Consider the following 11,147-nt stretch of genomic DNA (forward strand, 5'->3'; position numbering starts at 1 on the left):
GAGCTTCAGGTCAGCACTCGAGGTTCCAGAGTTGAGAGCATTTCTGATTTGAGATTTTCACATTTAGGATGCTCAGCCTGTACAGATATATGCATAGAAGACTAGGCAGGTAGTTCAGTGGTTGTACACAGGGTTTGTTTTCTGGCACACACACACTTCAGACACACAGTTTTTTGTCTTTGTTTTCTCTATATGACTATGCCTAAGTATGAGTCAAGCATGGTGGCGCACGCAGATGGCCTGACACTGGGAAGCCAACACGGTAGCAGAACTGTAAATTGGAGCCCAGTCTAGACAGCTTAGTAACTTAACAATACGCTGTCTCAAATTTTTCTCTCAAAATTTTTTTTGTCTCAAATTTTTGAAAAATTTCAAAAAGTGTGAGCATATCACTCAGGACAAAGACCCTGGGTTCAATCCACAGTGGAAAAAACACACATAAGGCCAGGAATTTAACTCACTGGCATAAGTGCCTGCCTGGAAAGTTCAAGGTCATGAGCTCAATCTTTGGTACAAGAAAAAGAAACAAAAAGGAAACATATAAGAATGACAATAGATACTGATGAACATGGGTGCTTGTCCCTGAGCCTAGGGAAATCCCTAAGAGCAGAGTTGTCTGGCAGACGCATGTCCACCAAGAGGCATGCTATACTGTCTTGTAGAAAGCTGGTCTGGGTATGTTCCCAGCCCACCCCTGGGTTCCACTGCTTTCCCAGGGCTTCATCAGAAAGGATGGAAATCAAAGCATCATGCTCTGCCCAACGGCCTAGAGCTCTGGTGCCTCTTGGCAAGAGGAAGAAGGAGTCTGGTCCTGCTGGCACTGAGGCCCAGCTAATTCCAAAGCAAAGAAGTGAGATGAGTGAGTTCTACTCTGGTCAGGACTGTGTGGTAAGGACTAGGGCTCTCTGGAGCAAAGCCTTGCTGTGTCGGCTTTGTTCCTTTCAGTGATGTAAGTATCCCCACCATGGCTGCTTTCAAACTATCCAAATGGCATCATTGAACATTGTTGAGAAATGTGCAGAGTCTAGCCTCAGAAGCCACTGAGCACCCTACCAATGGGCCAGGAGAAGCTGAGGAAGTGACTGTCAAACTGAAATCCAACCATGCAGAGAACTGGAGGGAGAGCATGAACATTCCAGTATGAGGGGAAATTTGTGAATGAAAACCCAAGGCCAGGATGAGGCCAGCATAATTGACTAGGAGGCACTGGTTTGGTTTGGTTTTTAATTATTTTGTGCTCTTTCTTGAGACAGGGTCTCACTATGTAGTGTAGGCTGGCCTTTAACTCCCTTATGGAGCCCACACTGACCTCAAAATCATCGTGATCTTTCTGCCTCACCCTCCCAAGTGCTAGGATTACAGGCATGTGCTACTGTGCTTGGTCTGTTTGGTGTTTTGAGTCTCATTATGCAGTCAGTCCCAGCACTCAGGAGGGTGAAACAAGATCACTGTTCCACTGAGTTCCAGGCCAGCCTGAACTTCATTAGCGATACCCTATCTCAAAAAACAAAGAAACAAACAGAGCCAGGCTTGGTGGCACACCCCTGTGAATCCTATCACTTGGAAGATCCAGGCAAGAGAATCACAGCGAGTTCAAGGCCAGTTTGGTTGAAGCAAGATCACCATGAGTTCTAGTCTATCCTGAAGTACCTCAGTGAGACCTTTTTTCAAAACAAACAAGGCAGGGGCTGGGGATTTAGCTCAGCGGCATAAGCGCCTGCCTTGCAAGCAGGCAGTTGTAAGTTCGATCTCTGGTACCGATAAAAAGGAAAAAGACAAACAACAGCAACAACAACAAAAAAAAAAGCCAGCAAACAAAAAATCAAAATAGGATCTCACTAAATTGCTCATGTTGGCCTCAAATTTGTGATCCTCCTGCCTCAGCCTCCCAAGCAAGATGTCTAGAGTATTGTCCCATAACAGGTCACATGAAGAATAATGGTGTCCCCACCTCCACTCCATTGAGCTACTTCCCCAGCCCTCCCCAAATCACTGAATTGCCAGACTGGGCTCACACTTTGATCCTCCTGCCTTGGATTCCCTAAGTGCTGGGAGTACAGGGGTGACACCATGCTTAGCTAAGAATGACATTTGTTATTACGTGTGTGTCTGTGATACTGGGATTTGAGCCCAGAGAGCACTCAGCTACATCTCTAGCCCTTCTTATTTTTCATTTGGAGCCAGGATCTGGTAAATCGGTTAGACAGGATCTGGCCTTGAACTTGCCTTTCTCCTGCCTCAGACTCTCAAGTAGCTGCGATTATATAGGCTTTGCAACACAACACCAGGTTCCAAGGAAGATGTTTCTAGTCCCAATCTGTTCTCTGGAGTTACCTCATCAAAGAAATCATACAGTATCCCTAGCTGGGTGTGGTAATACATGTTTTGCAATCCCAGCCCTGGGGAGGCTGGGCAATTCTCCTGGAGTTTGAGGGCCTTGTGGGCTATGTAGTAAGTTCAAGGCCAGCCTGGACTACGTGGTGACCCTATAGGAAAAACAAATCTTACACAGGGTTCCAAAGAGAACGGTGTCTACGTGGGCTCTGGATGTTGATGTTGATTTTGATGTTGATGTAAGGGGCCTGATTCTGAACTAGAATTAATTTTAATTTTACTTTGTTCCACCAGGGGGCAGAGGGACACCGCAAATAACCTACAAGGGACGTCCCGCTATTTTTCAAAAGGATCTGGTTCTAACTGAGGTCCCAGAGCACCGAGGATGGAACCCTAGCTGGGGTAGCCTGGGTCCCCAGGGCCTCAGCCGCCTGGAAGCCGCGCGGCTGGGCCGGGCCGGAGCCGGGGCCGGAGCCGGGGCTGGGCGGGCCGGGGCGGGGCGGGCCGGGGCGGGCCGAGGCAGGAGGCGGGGCGGCCTCCGCAGTTCCCGGCTGGCAGCAGCCGGGAAAGTGCTTCCTGGCCTGGGCCGGCGCCGGCCTCCCCTGCAGTCCCAGCCTGGCGCTCCCACCCCGCCCGGCCCAGGACCGCCATGGCCAAGGCCTACGACCACCTCTTCAAACTGCTGCTGATCGGGGACTCGGGGGTGGGCAAGACCTGTCTGATCATTCGCTTTGCCGAGGACAACTTCAACAGCACGTACATCTCCACCATTGGTGAGCCCGCCGGCCAAATCCCGCGCCTCGCTGCCCGTGCCCTCGCGCGCCGCTCGGGCTGCTGGACCTCTGGGGATCCTACTGCACCCCAGACTCCAGTCCCGCCCCCACCCCCGTCTCAGGCCCGCCCCATCCATGCCTCTGCACGGTGCCCAAACTTCTAGCCTCCTTCTAGGACCAAGGTAACTTCAGTGGCTGTCGCCCTGGTTTCCTTGGTGCCACCTTCCTTCCCTGCCCAAGCCGACGGGAGCCCTGTTTGCCCTCCAGCTCCTCTCCCCACCAGCCACTTGGAATCCTTGATCCCCTCTCCACAAGTCCTGTGTTCCCAACCCAACCTCCCTCCCCGCTTCTGACCTCTTCCTGTCACACTGTCCGGCTGTGTCACCATCTGCTGCCTCGTCTCCCCCTCAACTAACTGGGAAACCAGAGGGCAGCACCTGGCCCTCAAGAGCTGTGACCCCGAATATGCAATCACTTGGTGAGGAAGGCAGGAACCAGGGCCTTCCTGGGTCTTTGAGTCAGCCTGGTAACTCAGCCTTCTCCCACGGCCCCAGCAGCTACAAGGAGGCGGGATTGGGAAGGAGCTGGTAGGTCACCTTCCGGTCAGCTTTCTTTGGACCTCTGTGTCCTGAGAAATCAGAAGGGGAGTCTCAGGACAGACAGTTCTGATTACAAGGGGAATCTCCCTAGCAGTTTCAGACTCAAGTCTTAAGTCCAAGCCTGGCCCAACATTACCTCACAGAGACTTGCACTGGCGGTCTTTCCCCTACACTACATCTCAGGAGTATGGTGGAATATGATCCGGTAGAGGGCCCAAAGGAAATGAAAGGAAAAAGGAATGTGGAAGTGATACTCAGCAGTTGACCTGGCCTTAAGCTCTCTGCAGAGCTTCCATCAGTGTCTGCCCTCTAAAAATCCATAAAAACCCTGTGTAAGCACAGTTTGGGGAAATTCGCCTGGTCCTACATGTCCAGTGAGGTTGCATCCCAAACACTCACCTGCAGTTATTGTGCTGTCACTGTTCCATTCTGTCTGTGCACGTGTGCACACACGCATGCAAATATGCACGCGCACACTCACACAGATGCATCTTGACTTCCACCTAGGAATTGATTTCAAGATCCGTACTGTGGACATAGAGGGGAAGAAGATCAAACTGCAAGTCTGGTGAGTGGGACCCTGGACATCCAATCCCAGGCCCCCTTTTCTTCCCACAGCCTCTCTGTCTTTTTCATTTCGCTCCCTTTCCCAGTGTTTTCTTCCAGCACTTCTGTTTTATCTTGTTTACTCAGCTGCCCTCTCTCTCTTCTGCTCTCCCAGCCATTTTCAGCCTATTTCTAATCCTTATGTCCTCTGGATCCAGAGCATCTCAGATCTGGAAAACAGAGCTGTGAGCTGCAGAGTGGAAACAGCTTCTAGGTAGTGAGCGGGTGAGTAGCAGAATCAAGATAGCTCCAAGCCTGGCGCTGTCTTTGAAGGAGAGAGTCCGGAGGATCATTTACAGAGGCTGTACCTGTTTTTAACAAGGAAGTTGGACACCAGAGGTATTCAAGGGTTGTGGTATTCTTGTGGAGGCATTAAGATACATCAAATAGCTAGGCATAGTGGCACATGCCCAGAATCCCAGCAGAAAATAAAATAAAGGAAAAGGTGCAGACATGGGTGCCAATGCAAACATGTCTCACAAGTATAGAGTGAGGGTTAAATAAAATGATACTTTAGTGCTTGACACACGGTATGCTTTTAGTAAGTAAGAAAGATAGTCTGGGGGCTGGGGATTTAGCTCAGCGGCATAAGCACCTGTCTTGCAAGCAGGCGGTTGTGAGTTCGATCCCCGGTACCGATAAAAACGAAAAAGACAAAAAAAAAAAAAAAAAAAAAAGATAGTCTGTTTCTTGGGCGCTCTCTGTGTGTGCAGGGGATTGAACCCTGGCCCTTTGCACTGAGCTATAATTCCAGCCCTTCAAATTTTTTATTTTATTTACTTATGTACTTATTTAATTTACTTATTAAGACTGGGTCTCCCTATGCCGTCCATGCTGGTCTTCTTAAACTCACTATGTAGATCAGTCTGTCCTCAGACTTCTAGGAATCCTCCTGCCTCAGCTTCCTGAGTGCTGGGGTTACAGAAGAGTGTCACCATGACTGGCCACATTTTAAAATTTTGGAACAGAGTCTGGCTATGTTGCCTAGATAGAATTCAAATTTGCAGTCCTGCCTCAGCCTCCAAAGCACTGGGATTACTGATATGTACCACCTAGCTTGGTGGTAGTGGCTTCTCTTCCCGCCCCACCCCCTCCTCCTCATGGTACTGGCATGAAGTACCACCCATATCCTCACACATGTGGGGTGAGTCCTTTGCTCACCTCTAAACCTCTGCTGTGTCTCAGTGGCAGCCCCGCTGTCTTATCCCTCTTCCTATTTACTGTTTCCTGGTCTTTCTTTCAGTGTACTTGTGTTGTAGGAGCTGGATTGGGGGGGGAGGGGTCTCCCCTTGGAAACCCCTTACTTCTCTCCTGCCTTGTGAACCCTTCTCCAGGGACACGGCTGGCCAGGAGCGATTCAAGACAATAACTACTGCCTACTACCGTGGAGCCATGGTACGCTGTGCACCTACCTGGACAGGGCTTCACTGGGAGATAACAGTGCCATGAGTAAAAAGATGAAGGGGTACAGTATGGGTGCTACACAGGGCCCCATTTGCAAGCCAACGTGTTTTGTTTGTTTGCTCGGTTTTTTTTTTTTTTTTTTGGTCTTTTTCTTTTTATCGGTACGGGGGATCGAACTCACGTCTGCCTGCTTCCAAGGCAGGCGCTTATGCCGATGAGCTAAATCCCCAGCCCCTAGGTTTGGTTTTGTTTCCTTTTTGTCCATGCTAAGGATGGAAACCAGGGCCTCATATGTGCTAGGCTTCCTCACCCTGCAGGGCCCCGTGTGCCATGGTATTCAGACCTGGGCACTGGCTCTCAGAGTTGCTTCAAAGGAAAAAGGAAGCGTGGCCCTAGAAATGGTCCAAGGTGAACTTTGCTGTCCCCCAGGGCATCATCCTGGTCTATGACATCACGGACGAGAAATCCTTTGAGAATATTCAGACTTGGATGAAAAGCATCAAAGAGGTGAGGATGCTCTGAGAGGAGCTGGGTGGGCTCCAGAGGATTAAGGGAGCCATGAGTATGGAGAGCCCCACATCTGACTCCCCATTTTGTCCAGAATGCCTCAGCTGGGGTGGAGCGCCTCCTGCTGGGGAACAAGTGTGACATGGAAGCCAAGAGAAAGGTGCAGAAAGAGCGGGCAGACAAGGTGAGGGCCGGGTGGGGCACCAGCTGGGGTCACACTATGTGGGTGCGGGTGTTGGCCTTTTCCAACTCCTGTTTCTGCTGCCCCCACAGCTGGCTCGAGAGCACGGAATCCGGTTTTTCGAGACAAGCGCCAAATCTAGCACGAATGTGGATGAGGTGAGGTCTGCCCTCAAAGGAGTGCTGGGGGCATGCACACAGTGGGGGACCCCTCCAGTCCATCCTGGTCCTCTCCCCTGTAGGCTTTCAGCTCCCTGGCCCGAGACATCTTGCACAAGTCCGGAGCCCGGAGACTGGTAAGTCTGCTCTTGGGGCTGGGTGCCCTGCTGTGGGTGGTGCCCCTGGGAAGGGTGGGTCCCTGGCCTCGCCCCGACCCCTAGGCCCCTCTCCCTTCAGGGAGACAGCAACAAGGCCTCCAGTGCTGCCCTGCAGCCCTGCGACAGGAAGAACGCCAGCAAGTGCTCCCTGAGCTGAGGCCCTGTCCGCTGCCCACCTAGCGCTGGAGGCCTAACCGGGAGAGACCGGGCTGAGGGCAGCCGGGAGGCACAGTGGGGACTCTGGATAGGTAGACAGGTGGTGAGAAGAGAGAAGGTGGAGAAGGAAGGGGGAGAAGAGGCAAGGAAGGCATGGGCAGGGAGAAGAGGGAAGGGATAAAGGATGTGAGAGAGATGGAGGGGTGAGACCAGACGCAGGGAGGCTGGCAGGCTGGGCAGCCTCAGGCCTCCGGCTGTCCCTGGGTCTTCAGGACAAACCTAAATGTAAATCTGTGGGGTTCTGTTACTGACTGGGGTTCAACGGTCCATCAAGAGACTGGCTAGGTACCACACTTTGAAGACTTGTCATTTTGCAGGGTCTTTCTCAGTATTAAAGGCCTCCATTGGCACTAATGTCCTCTGTGTGGGTGATTGTCATTGTTGTTGGATGTCTCTACTCAGATACCTCTGCACAGTGTGAGCCTGGCTGGTGCCCTGTCCCTCCCTAATACTGGGCAGTGGAGAAAACAAAAGAAAGGCAGAGGGAATATGTGACTTCTTTTCTGCATGGGCTCCATGAGTTCACTGGTCCTTACTAAGTTGACCAGGCTGACCTCAGACTTGGGCAGTATTCCTGTCTCAGCCTCCCAGAGGCTGAGTTCTCAGGTGCCCAGCTTATTACCTGCTTTTATTGGGGAGGAAAATGAGACACAGAGAGGTTCATTAATTCATGAATATATATAAAGCAACTGCTGTGTCAGGTATGGTATTTATCACAGCCTTTGGTTGGTACTTAGAGGCAGCAGAATAAGCAAGTTTTAACAAAAACAACTCTTGGGTTTTGTTTTGTTTTGTTTTGTTTTGGTACCAGGAATTGAACTCATGACCTCGAGCTTGCCAGGCAGGCACATTGCCATAGAGCTATATCCCCAGCTCACAAAAACAACTCTTAATTCCTCAGAAACAAAGATGACAAAACTATTGATTTGTGAAAGAAAACTGCCAGGGGCTGGGCATATAGCTCAGTGGCATAGCACCTGCCTGGCAAGCACAAGGTCGTGAGTTTGATCCCTGGTACCAAAAAAAGAAAGAAATATAATATGAAATTAAGGTACAGAAATCTTTGTTTGCATTAGTGAGGCTTACTCAGTTTCTTTTGTTTTTGTGTGTTTGTTTTTGAGACAGAGTCTACTACTACTAAATGTAGTTTAGTTTGGCCTTGAACTCACTATGTAGTCCAGGCTGGCCTCAAATTCATGGCAATCATCATGCTTTAGCCTCCCAGTGCTGGGATTACAAGTGTATGCTGTCACACCTGGCTATATTTTTCAGATGACAAAACTGTCTTACAAATCTGATCTTAGGATCAATGCAAGTGTCAGATATGGTCTAAATGAAACGTTTTACTAGCAGCTTTATTCGTGGAGGCTGGAATGTGACTCAGCTAGCGTGCATAGGGTCCTGGGCTTAGTCCTAGCAATGAGAGAGAGAAAGATTGATTCATTGTGTGTGGTTGGAACATGTATTTATCTATCTTAATCCTCTTTATTTCCTCTTTCCCTCTTCTTCTTCCCTAGATCCTCTTTTTTTTTTTTTTTTTTTTGTCTTTATCCTTCTTATCAGTACCAGGGATTGAACTCACGACTGCCTGCTTGCAAGGCAGGCGCTTATGCCACTGAGCTAAATCCCTAGCCCCTAGATCCCCTTTCCAACTGCAAAAAGTCTCCTACCTCCCTGTTTATATTTTATTTTGCTCTTTATTTCTACTTTGAATTTTTCAGATAAACAAGCAATATTTAACCTTCTCTGTCTGATTTATTTCACTTAACATTATGGTTTCAAAGTACATACATTTTCAAACAAATGACTCAAATCTGTCCTTTACGCCTAGTTAGTACTCTATTATATACAATACATTTTTGCTGAGCATGGTGGTGCATGCCTGTAATCCAGGCACTTGGGAGGCCAGAGGCAGGAGGATCACTGTGAGTTCAAGGTCACCTTGTGCTAGGTAGTGAATTCAAAACCAGTCTGCAATATAAAGCAGGACCCTGTCTCAAAAAAAAAGTCTTTATCCATTTATCTGCTGATGAACATGTAGGTTTCTTCCAAGACTTAACTATTATATGTTGTACTGCTATAAACACGGGTATACGTGTACCACTGCAATGTGATCTTTTTCATGATCCCAGAAGGGGTATAGCTGGGTTAAATGGAATTTCTAGTTTTAGGTTTTTGTTTTGTTTTGTTTTGTTTTGTTTTGTTTGAGGCAGGGTCTCCCTGTGTCGTTCAGGCTGGACTTGAAATTATGTAGCTCAGGCTGGCCTTGAATTTGTGTGATCCTCCTGCCTCAGCCTCTTCAAATGCTGGGATTAGGTGTGTGCCACCACATTTGACTGTCTAGTTTGTTTTTTGATGAATCTTCATACTGATCTCTCTAGTAATTACAGTGGTTAATATATCAATTGTAAAACAGGAAGAAAGTGTTCGGGTGAGAAGGGGAAATAGAGTACGGAGGGGGAAGGAAAAGAAAAGGAAAAATGGAAACAAAGCTTTTGTAAATACGGAGAGAAAGAGGGATTAAAGGGAGAGGAGAGGCATGGAGAAAAAAGAATCAAGATATATCATGTGTAGGTACAAATTCCCTAGGATGAACAGGATCATTATGTATACCCAAAAAACACCAATAAACTAATAAAAATAAAAACTTAAAAAAATTAGTTAAGATCTCACAGCTTGCTATGAGATAAAGTAGGATTATAGTAAGAAATAACAATACTAGGAGATTTCAACTAAAACTTTAATTATACCCAAAGACCAGGGTGGGAGAGACCGCAGCCTACTTTCCTATGCACACGTGCACAGCTTTTTTTTTTTTTTTTTTTTTTTTTCCCTTTTTGAGACAGTCTCGCTGTGCAGTTCAGGCTGGCTTTGAGCTCACTTTGTAGCGTAGGCTGGTCTGTCTCAAACTTGCAGCAACCCTTCTGCCTCAGACTCCTGAATGCTGGCATTACAAGCATGCGCCACCACACTTGGCACAACTTTTACACACACTTAATTTAAAGGAACAAATGCCGCACACCTGTAATTCTAATGCTTGGAAGGCTCAAACAGGAGAATTGTCACAAGTTCAAGAAGTTCAAGGTCCACCTGGGCTATACATAGTGAGCTCAAGGCAACCCTGAAATATATAGTCAGACCTTGTCCCTCCAAAAAAATCAAAATTGAAGCTTAGCATCCATCATCCAGTTTTTTGTTCCATCTTGCATTCAGTGGTTTTTTTTTTTTTTTTTAATTGGAACCGAGGATCAAACTCACGACCTCACACTTGCAAGGCAGGCGCTTATGCCGCTGAGAAAATCCCTGGCCCCTCATTCAGTGATCTTTCCACATTATCATTCTTGGGCTTTAAGTGTAATATGATAATGAAGCAGGAGACAGGTGGGGTCCCAAAGCTGCTCAGACACAAAATAGTAGAAAAGGGTGTCTTTAATTTGTTGGCATCTCTTCAAGGAACTCATATCTCCAGAGCTTCAAACAAAGCTTTGTCTCTACTTTTATATTGTTTCTTCTCTACAGGGCTATTTTTCACTGGAAATTAGCGCAGAGCAGTGAGTAAGCAGGTGAACAGTGGTCAGGAGAGAAGGCAGTGCAGGGAGTTTTGACAGAACTTTCTGAGTCTCATGTTCTGCTGACATTACGTTGTAGGCGCACCTGTGCATAGCCAGTATAGAACCATTGACTTCCTCTCGGAGCTGAACTGTGCAGTTAACCCGTAGTTGCCCAATTTCACTCTGGAAAGTGGTTTACTCTCTTTCTCTTTGAGGCTCTGCTGAAGAGCCTTGCCTTTTATGTCAATTTTCCTTATCATGTTCTGTTTTATCAATAGCCATGTTTACATGAGCTTCTGGAAATTGATAGCCTTTAACCCACATAATATAAGAGTTTATTTTCCAGACTGTGGTAGCTTTCATCATAGAATTCAAAACCCGCATTGCCCCTGGTAATGGATAATCCAAGCAGATCCCCAGGACAGCCATGAATTCTCCCATCATGGTTTTTAAACCACCTTCCAAACGTTTCTCCCGATTTCCATGCTTTCGAGGCCAGGACTGGTACATGGGCAAACTTCTGCATTCTTTTGGTGATTTCTTCTATTACCAGTCCATGATCATCTATCTGAAGGCAGCAATTAGTCAAATTGAACTTCCCACAAACTCCTCCTTCTTTAGTTTGTAGGTAATCTAGTGCTAATCAGTTTGATATATTGT

General features: G+C 47.7%; 1 protein-coding gene across 2 annotated transcripts; it reads left to right on the forward strand.

The window, feature by feature from the left end:
* The first annotated feature begins 2,867 nt into the window (after window positions 1–2,867).
* Rab13 (RAB13, member RAS oncogene family) lies at window positions 2,868–7,290 on the forward strand. Of its 2 annotated transcripts, XM_013159015.3 has the most exons (9): window positions 2,979–3,107; window positions 4,214–4,274; window positions 4,428–4,537; window positions 5,647–5,707; window positions 6,146–6,223; window positions 6,318–6,407; window positions 6,497–6,562; window positions 6,646–6,699; window positions 6,800–7,290. In XM_013159015.3, exons 4-9 carry the CDS (start codon window positions 5,705–5,707, stop codon window positions 6,875–6,877), a joined length of 369 nt encoding a protein of 122 aa, XP_013014469.1. In that variant the 5' UTR covers window positions 2,979–3,107; window positions 4,214–4,274; window positions 4,428–4,537; window positions 5,647–5,704; the 3' UTR covers window positions 6,878–7,290. The 2 variants fall into 2 exon arrangements, with proteins under 2 accessions (XP_003475416.1, XP_013014469.1); XM_003475368.5 differs by lacking the exon at window positions 4,428–4,537 and having other exon boundaries at window positions 2,868–3,107.
* The last annotated feature ends 3,857 nt before the right edge of the window (window positions 7,291–11,147 follow it).

The sequence above is a fragment of the Cavia porcellus genome, unplaced genomic scaffold, assembly GCF_034190915.1.
Source record: "Cavia porcellus strain 051 isolate PalLab524CR breed Dunkin Hartley unplaced genomic scaffold, mCavPor4.1 scaffold_6, whole genome shotgun sequence".
NCBI lineage: Eukaryota > Metazoa > Chordata > Mammalia > Rodentia > Caviidae > Cavia > Cavia porcellus.

Excerpts from the sequence above, each read along its gene's own strand:
- Rab13 (XM_003475368.5), top strand. The coding sequence starts at position 2,984 with ATGGCCAAGGCCTACGACCACCTCTTCAAACTGCTGCTGATCGGGGAC. Across the intron at positions 6,224-6,317 it reads GGATGAAAAGCATCAAAGAG|AATGCCTCAGCTGGGGTGGA; the intron begins GTGAGGATGCTC and ends CATTTTGTCCAG. Across the intron at positions 6,563-6,645 it reads CTAGCACGAATGTGGATGAG|GCTTTCAGCTCCCTGGCCCG; the intron begins GTGAGGTCTGCC and ends TCTCCCCTGTAG.